At 38.5% G+C, this 13616-nt stretch overlaps 1 protein-coding gene across 1 annotated transcript; it reads left to right on the forward strand.

Moving 5' to 3' along the window:
- The first annotated feature begins 2913 nt into the window (after positions 1-2913).
- Positions 2914-7125, forward strand: LOC135491767 (serine/threonine-protein kinase SBK1-like). Its single transcript, XM_064777890.1, has one exon. It carries the CDS (start codon positions 3023-3025, stop codon positions 4070-4072), a length of 1050 nt encoding a protein of 349 aa, XP_064633960.1. The 5' UTR covers positions 2914-3022; the 3' UTR covers positions 4073-7125.
- The last annotated feature ends 6491 nt before the right edge of the window (positions 7126-13616 follow it).

The following is a 13616-nucleotide window of genomic DNA, read 5'->3' on the forward strand; positions in this document are numbered from 1 at the left end:
GTAATCTCCAGAGGGTAACGTACATGTACATATTCTTGTGGCTGAAGCAAGGTGTATTGGATTCCTGTTATATATTGTTTACACGGATGTGTCTCTGTTTATATCGAGCAAACACTCTACAGATTCCTGAAGAAATGGGAGGGTCATCACCTTTCAGTGACACGGCGGCTAAAAGTATCGGTTTGCCTAAGAATAAAAGGTGCTTAATACCTGGAGAGGAAAATACGACACAAAAGAAACATACAAAAGCTTTGTTCATCTTGAGGGGCGTAAGGCCCGTATTTATTACTTTTATCCGATAGTAACCCTGCAACACTTTATTGAGAGGGCCTTGTTTCTATTGTGTTGCAAAGGTAAACCAATACCTTTACCCACCGTGAGTGAGTTCATATCCTTAACCAGAAGCATATTTGGCATTTGGCAATAATTTGTTGATGTCAACATAAAACTATATTATTCGCTAGTGTCTTTATCAAAGAAATCATGCAATAAATTTGATTGCTATGAGATTCTATCGTCTACCTCTTACAGGGTGTCTCAAAAACAAGACAAACCCATTTGGTATAAGGGGTGCTATTATAGGTGGTCAGGAAGAATTCGTGTGACGAGGCAAAGAAAACAGGAAAAATCAATCCTTTAGCATGTTTAGCCCCTCACGTTAAATTGGCTGGTAAAACTTTCGGGAAATAAACGTGCTGTGATTGAGAGAAAGAAAAATTATGATATTTATATCTTATTTTCATCTGCGTTTGTTGTTTACCATGTTATTCATATGAATGGTTCCGAATTTGATATCATTGTGTGCATGCCACCTTCTGTATCTAAATATAGTTTTGTTATATCAAAGAACGAGCAAATCACACAAACATTGTCAATATGTTGTTCCTGTATTTCACAAATAAGGCCACATAGGTCGTTTGTATTTCTAGTAAGTCTTTGTTTTGGGCAATAATATTTCTAAAAATAAATTAGGTCCCGGTTCTTCATTGTTAGTATTACACCTCTCCTTGAAAGAAAGTGTAGGCATATTTTTGACAATGTAAAACAATTAACTGAGAACAAAACCAGACTTAATTCAATACGTATTTTTTTGGGAAATTTAGGAATTCATTGAGTTGCTATATTCGAAAATGTCAGCCGTTTCGAAAATTACATCTTGTTGATTGGTAAAATACAGAGTGCATCAATAAATATGACACACTTTAAAATTGTTGATTGCATTTGTTCATGTTACCAATTTACATTACATGTAAATTACCAGCTGTCTGCGGCTAAAAAGTCAGTCACCAATGGCTATTTTTAGGCGAGCTGTCGTGGTTTACAAGATGGCGGTGGAAGGGGACTTCCGCAGGATTTGGGCTAAAATTTACGTGTAGAAAAATAAAGAGACGTGTTTTTCTCAAATTTTCTTAAGATGGAAATTTTCAATCAACTCGTTGTAAAAAGTAACAGCGGGAGGGATTTCCGAGAGACGTGAGGGGACACGTTGATTTTATTTTCTGCATGGTAATGCAAGCCCAAATCCTTCGCAAGTCCCGTTTCACGCCGTTTTTCTGCATGTAAGCAGCCACTGTTCGCTTCGTGGAAATGCTCACTAGGTGACAGACTTTGCAGGCTTGTCTAGTTAGATGGTACCAGTCAGATGGTGTTGTTACATATATATGGGTCAAGATTTGCCAAGCATCCAAAAATTGACAAAACACAGCCATTTTTTGATATGTAATTTTTATTGACGCACTCTGTAGTTTTGCACTGTGACCTTTCCAAAATTAGTAACAACATTGTCTGTAACAACTTCGACAGTCTGATCAAGAATATCGTTTTCCCTTTGTTTTTTCTCACGACATTTAGCCTTTAAGGAAAAATAACGGTAGTACTGCCTTGGGAAATGAAGTAGCAGTATTCTGAAATGTCAGTAGCTTTTTATAGAAATCACTGTTGACTGGCAATTGTTTTAAGATATAATGTGCCGAGATATTGCCAAAATATTTTGCTTAGTGTCATTGCCAAAATTAGTAACATAGTTGTTCGCATCTTCGTAGGTCGACCTGCGGTCCACAGCAATGCAGAAACAATTCTAAAATTGGAATTTACATTGTCTGCAGCTTCGTAAGTCAACCTTCAACACACAAAATAAATTATCAAAATATCACAACCTTTATTGATTTTGATTTTTATCTTCAAGTGAATCAAGGCTTGTATCGATTTGCGCATCTGAACCAATCTAAATTTGTCACCAGAAGATATTTGTGACGCTTATAGCAACTTCTGATCGATTGTTACTATAAATATTATATAGGAGATAGTCATCAAGCGTGATATAGCATGCCCTTCGGTATAAATCCCTCATAAAGCAGATAAGCTTGCAGTGACAAATGTCAAATACTTATGTTTCACCAATCTAAGACATGCTAATTAATACTAACGGAATCGAAGCAAAAGCCAGCCGGAAAGTGACGTCACCACTGAAGCGAGAATACATGCACATGTGTTATAGAATACTGAAATCTATAGTGTCTGTCCATGATGTTACCAACCCGTTGTTTATCCAAACCAGGCATGTTTAAATACATCTACTGACCATGCGCATATTACATGCATCTAGGATGCACTGAACTTTCAGAACCGGTCTTAGATAGGTGAGACGAGAGTATAACAGGTTAGTTTCGTCAGTAGCCGCTAGGATTCATAAAGGATATCCCCATAACCTCCTGGGCGTGTAGTTCTGTGTGTGTCAACTTACATGATTCATATCATGATATTGATCGATGTCTTTTTGCCTCTCCACACGCTGTAGAGGGAATCCTTTGTGACGTCAGTCCTGATGCTGCCACGCTAAAAATAGAACCGGCGTGTCATCAGCTAGATAAATAGTGCGGCGGCTTAGAGGAGCTTCAGTTGCTTTAGCAGAAACCACGATACTACAACGACAGAGTGAGCGATCTTAAACGATATAACATCTTCATAGTGTTCTCACCATCACTTGCTGTTTATCAAGAAGTTTACAGGATACGTTTTCAAGATGTCGGTGACATCGAGTGCTTTTTCTTCGCCAAGGAGCAGTACGTCTGAAAACTTGCTTCATCTCGAACTTGACGAACATTACGATATTCTGAAGGACTTGGGCAGTGGAACGTACGGAAAGGTGGTCTTAGCCGAATGCAAGGACACGCAGACCAAAGTCGCTTTAAAACTCATAGCAAAATCCGGTACGAAATTCATTGACTTTCAACGTGAGTTCTTCTACACGTACTACCTGTCACCTCACAGGTCAATCGTGAACACTTTCGATGTTTCCTTCGAGACAGCTGATCACTTTGTGTTCGCACAGGAATACGCGCCACTTGGGGATCTTTTTGACATTATCACACCCATGGTTGGACTTTCTGAATACATTGCCAAAAACGTTATGCGACAAGTCGCATCAGCATTGGAATTTATGCACAGCAAAAGTCTGGTTCATAGAGATATCAAGCCCGAAAACATTCTTATCTTCGAAAAGGACTGCAGCAGAATTAAAATTGTTGACTTTGGTATGACCCGAAAAGTTGGTACAATGGTCAGAAAAACGAACCAGAGTATTCCATATTCGCCGCCCGAGGTTTGTGAGGCTGTGCGGAACGAGAACTACAGTGTTGAGTGCAGTGCAGATGTTTGGGGTGCAGCAGTGCTTCTCTTCTGTATGGTCACGGGCAACTTCCCTTGGGAAAATGCCAATATCGGTGATGCTTACTACAACGAATTCAGCTTGTGGCAGCGTCGCAAGACGCTGAGAATACCGTCCCAGTGGCGACAGTTTTCGCCGAGGCTCATGCGCCTGTTCCGGAAAATGCTCGAACAAAAACCAGAGAAGCGGTGCGGAATAAAGGAGGTCAACAAGTACATGGACGACATGTGGACGGTGAGAAGTAAGGTCAGAAGCCGTGGTGCAAGCGAGGATGGCTTGGCATGTAACATGGACGATGGACAGTTAGACGCATTGACGGACATGTTAAAAAAATACGGAATCGATACGAAAATTAACAAACAGTTCAGGAAAAAACGAGTGTGTGACTGGGTTATGTCAACGTGAGGAAAGCCTCGTCAATGGATACTGCTCACTCGGACATTCCAAGGTGTTTTGCTTCTTTAGGACTTAGGCTTTATACTGCTGGCTGATTCATGCGTCCAGAACAGTGGCATCCGTAAAATGTTGCGGACAAAAACTGTGTCAGTTTATGAGATTTGAAACGTTTGTGCTCTGCATATATTGGTGCTATTCAAAGAACTCGGACTGGTTCGGTTGTCAATAACTCATTTCTCCTCAAACATTTTTTTGCGAAAATGCAAATTTTATATCATTATTTTATTCTTTATGTTGCTGCAGGTGTCAGCTGATCGTGAACATTTTGTTTTCTTAAGAAATTGTCACGAATCCCAAAAATGAATCGGCGCAAACTTGAAAATTTGGCGGTTTACTGTAGCCTAATGTGCGGTAACTCACTGACTGAACAAGTTAAGATATTTAGATTTCTTTTAATATCGTTGTATTTCCCTGGGAAGACAATTAACAAATTTTTCTCGTACTGTAAGGGTTAATAGCAAATTTAAAGGCCAGGTTTTACGTTACTACATTGTAGTGTCGACAGTTTCATCTCTTGACTTTGCTTCTTTTGGGAAACTCCCTCGCTCTTTGTGACGTCATTTACAAAAGTGACTAACAATGACGAACAAGGTGTAATCCTTTAACAAAGAACAGGTTGCAAGGCAACTCATTGTCATAACCAGTCTGTCGGAAATGATGTAATTCGTTTTGAATCATCATATAACCGAGTCATGACTCCGAGAGTAAGGTAATCCCCTAAGGAATCCTATAAACCAGTCATAGAAACTCTGCTGACGTCTCCTCCGATGGCCACCATCGACATTCTTTCGCAGACACGTGGTTGTCATAGCGACCGAAATGAAAGCATAATGCTAAGCATAGTCAGTGAACTACATCATTATGATAGAAATGTTTTTCATTTGATAGCGTTAAGAACATTATACAATTATGAATTATTTCAAAAGGCTGCCGTAATGTACAGAAATGTGGAAAAAGTTGAAAACGAATCAGCAGCCTACTCAAAGTCCCAACTATTTTTTTTTAGATTCGATTCCTTTTTGATTCGAATTATTTCTTTCCAAGACATATTCAAACGTCAACAGCCTACTCAAAATATCAAAGGAAGGGACTTCTGATTTCAAATTAAAAGCTGAATAATTTCATTCGTTAATTTTTTTGCGAGAATATTATAAAGGTCAACATGAGTGAAAAAGGCTTGCATTTATGAGGAATGGTCTTCAAATGTTGTATGTTGCTTTACGTGTTAGAGCATAGTCATAGAAATTTCAATTTCATTCATGTAACAATTGTCCATCAAATGACAAACGCTTCTACATTACAATGAAAACCGCAGGTGTATCAAGATATGAATCATGCTGTCTGCCACTTAACATGCATCATAGCAATTACTCACAACAATTCATTTATAGTCTTACTAATACCAATATCCAACTATTTGAATTAGTAATAGAATTTAATGGAATCCCATTTGAATAAGCGATAGCATTAAACGGAATCTAACTGCTAATGCATTCTCTGAATTTCGAATCTAACGGTCTACGAATTCATTGCCACGATCAATATGTACTACCTTGTTAACCTACCTGCTACCGCGTCACTTCGCCTGTGCATGCATACCAGATTACAATGATATCACATCACTGCCATCTCTATAGCGTTCGCTTTCGTCATCAGCTAGCTGCTGAGGTTACAGAATCCAGGAAAAGACTGCGCATTGATTGATCACGTTTAGCAACAGTATTACGTGTATGAAAATCTATAGGTCTGAATCATATCAAGGCTACGTAATACGACAAGCGTCACGTCATACGTTCCTGTGTTATTTCTGGTCACATATCTTTTTGATGCTGCAATGCAAAGGTAGAAGATCTACCTTATTTTTGAGGGTTTTTTTTCAAATGGAGAGTTAACTCAGATACGGAAAACAAGCCCTTTTAATCCTAACTTTCTGATTTTAAAGCATAATGACAGTTCAAGTTTTTAACAATACAGAACAATGTTTAACTTTCTATGGCTACTCTTTTAGTTGGCACTAAAAGGGGGTCACTTACCAAAAAATGGTTTCAAAAAACGATTTAGAAAAAAATAAGTCTTACATCGGTTTGAGGACAGAATTCTTTTTTAGCTGAAAGTTGTTAAATGATGGTTGAACAATTATTTGTATAACTTTATAACTTTCAATATAAAACAGTATATACATGTACTTTGGTTTTCGAATTTCGACATTTGCTGATGAATTCGGTCCTCTCAAAAACGGTCCGTGAGAGGTAGATGTTGAGAGTGGATGCCAATAACAGTGTCTATTTTGAGCATCTGGTTTTTAATTTTGAAATATATGGCAGTTTTTAACATTTCTCCTTTTCCCATCCTTGTAAAGTGTGTTTCAGTCTGACTAGAATCTGGAAATATGTACATTTATAATCATTTCTGCATTTGCCTTTCTTCAAGTTAGAATGAAACACATTACTCCAGTATTTGCATGGAACAATACATGTATTTTGTATTTCATACTTTTATAACCTCATTCATAATTTCATTCCGAATTTCCGAAACTGAACAACGGGATCGGGTTGCTTTGCGTTGGCATCGAAATTAAAAAATAGATCTGTATTATTTTTTTCTAAAAGGATTTCACACTGTATTATAGTCATGTTTAAAATACTCCAAATTGGAGGATAACAAATGCTATCTGATTGTTTGCTCAGTTCGGAAGTTGCATGAACCCAGAGGAGTTGCATACACATGAGGTCATGTCCGCTATTTCTATGTATCACGCAGTCGTATCGAAAATGAGTTTTTTTCTATTAAAAAGAATTGAGACAACTTTCTCTTCTAATTTAAAAATAACCCACTGGAAAGCTGGCTAAGTTAAAAATACATGACCTTCAGGACTTGCATTTCCTTTGGTGTTTCTCATTCATTATAAAGCCATTCGCACATTCCTTTCATCAACTGTCATTCATAATGCGTCCATTTTATAAACATGACACGATAGAATATTTTCAAATTAATCATATCAATAAAATATACCATTTAATTATATAAGTCTTTGAGTTATATCTTGACGTTGTGTTGTTGATGTTGTTTCTCAACGAGTGTACACCCAGGGCTATTCGTGGCACAGAGCTATCAGGGAAGACAAGTACATGTCCCCACATGCAGCTCAGTACTGGAGAGACTACGCCTCAATCCAGAAGGATCATCTACAGAGCTAACTGTCTCCTCCCGATGGACGGCTGATATGAATCCCAATCGGTCCAGCCCTGGCCGGAAATCGGCTTGACATTACATAGAGGAAAAACAGAGAGAGAAAACCTTCCTCTCTGTGGATACATTGTGATTCAGGGTGATGAGATTTTACGCATCGTATATCGCTGGACAAGCCCTTGGATGACAGGTATATCGCGAACAGCTCCCCCCACATTCTGAATGTCGGCTTTGTCATTTCTCATCCTGACATAACCAGTAATTTTAAATATACTCCGCCTTTCTGTATACGAAAATGTAGGAGTATCAAAAACCTGTATCTCAGGATGGTAATTTCTTTGTTTTTATTCTTACTTCCGGAGATTAGTTCGTAATTATGATGATTGATTCTGATATCACTCAGACATGTCAAACGAATCCATGACGAAAAGTGCCAATTTTCTCTCTCAAATTTATCTCCCTTATAAGAGCGCTGTCATTTCCGGAATAACTGTTTGCGTCTCTGATGAACATGTATTCCTCTTAAAATAAGCGGTGTTGTGACAATCTCATGGAAAAACGTGTTAATCTATATCATCCATAAGAGCCTTAGTTTATAACGGAGAAAAAATGGGCTAAGAACCATTTTACGGATCCCACTGTTGCAGAGTTTATCTTATATCTGTTGGTTAGAAAACAGTAGAAACGGAACGAAATCCACCTTTTTCTTAAAAATGAGGGGGTTTAAGTTTTTGAAAAACCCTTCAAAGACAAATATGCCCAATGGGGGTTTACAGAGAAATGAAGTCACTCTCGACAACGTACATGTAGGTTTCGTCCGGAGTCTGCGGTTTCCTTCAACCTTACATTACAATCGCCGTATAACGTCATAGAGCTACTGTCCTAGATGACGCTCAGCTCTCAACTCGATATTTAAATCTAGTCACTGCAATGTACATGTACTGCTGCCGAGATGTGTCTCTTGGACTTGATTTGTGTATGAAAGACACAGCCTGTACGAATGCCACCTTTCATTTTATCCAGGCTCCAGAAATTGGTTTTATTTCTTGTACTCCCCCGCTGGCATTGGCGGGGTGTATCTCAGCCCCAGAAACAAACAAAACTGGCCGAGTCATCGCGAAGTACGTTACGTGTCCTGAAAACACCCTGCGATGTTTGAGATGTAGAATAATGGATCAATGTTTTGTGATATGGATAATAAATTGGGATCAAATACCAAGCCCATGCCATCTGTTACGGTCTGTAACCAGATGGCGAGAGGATTATATATGTATTGTATGCTTAACTGTGTTGAATCTCGCTAGTAAGACATATTCGACCTAGATATTTTCTTTGCTACAGTGAAAGAGAAATTGTTGAAAAACTAACATAATGCATGACAAGATGATGAGCTCTGGTTTTGCCTTATATGTTTTTAAAACACAACTTCCCTTCTTCGGAACATATAATGTTCAGCTTGTGGCTTCTACAAGACAGTCTTGTGTACATCTATCGCGGGGTTAGTCAGAGACGCTGAGATCACTTCACCATAAAACCTTATACTTTTACGCAATAATCTCTCTCTCGAAATGAACATATCAGAAGTTTTACTCATATAAGACATATGACCGGATATAGGGGTGACGACCAAATGGTAGAAACTTTTCAGACAGGGTTGATTTATGTAGGTGTGTGGGATTCTAGATGATTGTGATAATGTAAACTGCTGATGGCATCTACATACCCACCCACATTATCACTTAGCTGAATGCTCAAGGTGGCACGGTTCAGCTTGTCCATCGAAAACGCAGCAGTTCTCAGTGTGACGTCACCAAGTGGTAGGGCCTACATTCTGAAAAAGGGCCACCGTCAACAAAATTTGAATGGGAATAGTTTATCACCTCCTTGAAATATCACATTTTTTCATTTTAACACGATCACGGACACCGACATGAATAACCACCTATTACTTCAAGGACCGAATACAAGATTCCAACCATACTGACCTACTTTGTCTTGATCATTTACAGCACATCTATTTTTTCCACAGGTGACTTGATCATCAATAAAATATTCTCTCCCCCTTGATTATGATGAGTATGACCCCCTTCGAGAGGGACGACCGTAACTAGAGGACTAACTTCATTGTTGAATGTATACCGTACCTTTGTGCTATATCTAGTCGTGGTGTTCAAAGTTTATATTGGTGTTCGTCTAAAACCTTCCCTTTTTTCAACTACAGACGTTCTCAAGAGAGACATACAGTGAATTTAATTGCATCATCCGACATGACCCTGCCGCGTGATTGACAGTTGCATCAGCAGGAATACATTTATGCCTATAAAGATCGACCTACATCTCAGGACTAGGATGGGTCATAAAAATGTCATAAAAATAAAAGTGTCAGCATTATTACAATTGAATGTCATTTTGGTCAATACACATCCAACAGATTGATTAATCCATGCCTTTTATCATGAATATAGATTAACTGAGGTATCGATCGGGTTGAGGCAGCTGTTTAGGCTGTTGACGACAAGGTGGACATTCTGAAGATTGGAGCTATCACCGATGTAGACGTAGGCGTCCAATATCATTTTATTGGCAGATGCGGAGTAGGTCAACGGACCTATTGCATGATTAGGGTCATCATGGACCGGCAAAATGATTAACAATAAGCTATGTGATCACAAAACTAATGGACACAATTACGGTCCAACTAGCACGTCGAAAAAAGCAAACACTGCGGAGTTGACTATTGTAACGTTTCAGCATCGTCCATCTTGATTCGAATGACGTAATTTTCAGTTGCAATTAAATGTAGCAACTTATCGAGTACTATTCATAGCATCACCGCATACTGGGTGATAACAAATATATATAAAGAATCATTCGGCGCTAATTGCTACAGATTAGCGCTTGAAAGAAATGATTGATAACTTCAAAGCGACAAAGCTTTCATCTCCGATTTATAGAACATTGGACCAACTATATTATGATAGTTATTTCAGTCAAGCTTGTGACATCATAGCTAAAAAAATCCTATGTACGATATTTCTACATGTATATCCTACAGGCACTGCTACTCGAGATATATTTTCACCGATATGGGAACGAGATTTCGTCACCGATATTATCCTTTTTGCTTGTTAGCAGTTACTAAACCGACTCTAGGCCGAAATCCTGTTTCCTTCCTGATATATTGGCTTCAGCTAAAAATAGCAAGAAAATGGATAAGAATATCCGACGTTTAGCTAGCACATCGGTAGCACCAGTGGCATGACTCAACATTACCTGAATGGAACTCTCTGTGCATCTTCAACAGAAAATGCACATCCATTTTGGACACTTCAATGTGAAATGCAAATAACCAAGGCATCATTTGAATTTTGGTTGTTTACGTTTGAGCGACGATGTCAAGATTTCTGATTGGCTGACTGGGCAATCATGAGGTTGTCACCAACAATTCTAGGAAACCCCCTGTCATGAAACCATGGCTAATTACCTCCGGCAATTGATGACAAACGCGAGATTGCCGTCAAAACATTCCGGTTGGCAGGTTATTGCTTTGGCGTTGTCGACCGACTGGCACAATTTGCTGATTAAAAAAATGGTATCATCCATAATCTTTATTTTCATCCTCCAAGAGTATAAACAGACTGACGTTACGATGCCATAAAAAATTGATGGTGGGTGATATTCAAACGTTTTTATAAAAGTCTTCAAGTCTGACGTGGTGTCGAATAAAGTCCTACAGCAGGCGGGGATCCAGAGGTGAGTTTCGGGTACGCGACCCCCGTCCCCCCCGATAACATTTTTAAAAGAACTATGCAATAAAGCAATCCCAATATCATTCATACATGTACTGTATTTCTCGTGTTGCATTGACACTTGATGGACCCCAATGCAACGACCAAGTGCGTAGACCGTCCTTCTTGCATGACGTTGGGAAATCCTTGATATCACTGCCCATCGTCAGCTCTCTTCCTGCCCATTGTCAGCGCTTTCCTGTTAATAGTTGATGCTGAGATCTACTTGAGCCAGCTCTACTTGACAATCGCATCTACGGCGATTGAAGTGAAACCTCCTTGCAAAAATCCTTGATCCGCGCCTGTACAAATAATACCATTCTAATATTATCATGATCACACTACAGTTATGAACACCATAGCTTTTTGCTCCCTCCTGTGATGCACGACCTTTTCGACCAACAACACGTACTGCCTTTATGAGGGTTAACTAACGATGGCTAAGAATTACTGCTAGTATTTGTATATCAAATCTGCTCGTAATTCTGACTAATCTAATATGGCTAGCAGCTAGTATATGTTTATGTGGCTTCAGTTAATCAATATAGGCTATTAATAGCAGTTGTTTTCTTGCCCCCGTTTAGGGAAACATAAAAATAAAGAAGGTCCCTAATGAAAATGATTTGAGGAAGTCATATGATCTCCATCAACGAATTTTAGCGTCCTTAGTCAAGTGCAGGCGAGATTTTTGTCTTAAACTTAGCCTAAATCGCTGAGCTTTTTTCAAAATATCACTGATGGGGTGAGAGGAAGATAACGGATGTAGTGCTGCTCGTTTCGATGGAAACGGTGTCGCTGTATAAATTCCGAGGCGTGGGCTGTCTTCCGACAGTGTCGGTTCAGTCACGTTTTGGCCTAGCACATCACTCCATATCACTGCGACAGTTTCTATCGCGTGTTTATTTTTAAATAAAATGTAGGCCTACGTCATAACTAACATTTACGATATCCGTCTATATAATAGTCGTCTTAACGAAATTTGGGAGGAAATGCTTCAAATGCTGAATACCTTGTGTAATTCGTTTTACCTGTTACGTCCAATGGTATATTTCGAGATGCAATAATGAATACGGTCACGTTTTCTTTTTTACAATATAACAGAAAACAGTCATACACGTAACATTATCACCACCATCATGCATGGCAGTCAGCAAGATCCGATCGCAAATAAACTCGCATTTAACCAGGGGCAAGAGGTCGAGGAAATCACTTTCAATCAGTGTCACTGATGAATATGTACACCATCACAGCATTATATAAAGCATTGTGAAAACGCATCTAAAGATAGAAAGTGTAAATTATCTATATCTCATCTTATATTACCTTTGTTTTAGGTTGACATTTCCAAGTTAAACGGTTGATTAAAAATAGTGTGAATGTCATGAGGTACCAGATAAAAAAGTCTCTGTGTTCGCAGAGGGAATGAAGAGTCAAAACGCTGCTGTCGTTATTTGAAGATGTCGTATTGGACACATGTGACGTAATTAATTCTCATTGTTACCTACAGATCCAATAATGACGTCAGAATGAAAAGAATGTCATCATACATGTAGCTAAATCGATAATGAAACCCTGCATGCTTTAGTTACACAATATAATTATTCAACTGTAAAATATATATTTAGAAATGATCATTTATTTCAGTTTTTATATTTCGTAAAATGTGTGATATCTTATTCAACGCATGTGTCTCTATTTACCCCGAGGTAAAACATTATCCATGTTGACTTAATCTAAAAATGGATTCATTGTATCGATATTTCAAACTACATGTATATTTAGAAATCGTATCTATTGATTTCAACTTACAAAAATAGTTCTTTCAGCGCAGGATCGGTTGGTATCCCAGATCGATTTTAGCATCACCAAAAACGATGAATTAATTATTTATCCAATGGGCAATTAGCAAACTCATCTAGAGCTCGGAGTAAGATGTATGTCCAGTCTAATAAGAGATTATCCGGCCAGTCTAATAAGAGATTATAATTTTTTCGTTACACCAGTACATGATCTACATGTATTTCTTTGAGGACTTTGAATTAACGCAACGATTGACAGAAGATGGAGGGACAACAAAATTTAAGATTTTTTTTGGGGTGGGGCTAGAGAAAGTTACGAGATCGAATAGACCAGTGTGCTCCCTTAGCATTCCTCGTGCAAGCGTGATCATTTGCGATGCAGTGACCCACGTGTACTGAGCGATGGGAGAGACTCAACAATGCTGACCTCGAGTAACTTTATTTACCTTTCTGGTCCCTGCCTACATGTATAGAGTTAAATATACATGTAGTAGAAATGTTCTTTATCATTCAAAAACAATTGATTTGAAATCTTACACCAATAAACTTTCTGATTTTGCTATATTAATTGTGAGCGGCGTTTGACATTAACTGAGCTATTTCTAGAAATGAATCGGCAATAATGCCAATATCAGCTCTGTGCTTAAAGTATGAGTCACATCTTATTGATAGTAACCAGTATGATTGGACTCCCACCGCTCATGCAGCGGTCAAAGT

This window comes from Lineus longissimus, chromosome 1, assembly GCF_910592395.1.
Source record: "Lineus longissimus chromosome 1, tnLinLong1.2, whole genome shotgun sequence".
In the NCBI taxonomy this organism is placed as follows: domain Eukaryota; kingdom Metazoa; phylum Nemertea; class Pilidiophora; order Heteronemertea; family Lineidae; genus Lineus; species Lineus longissimus.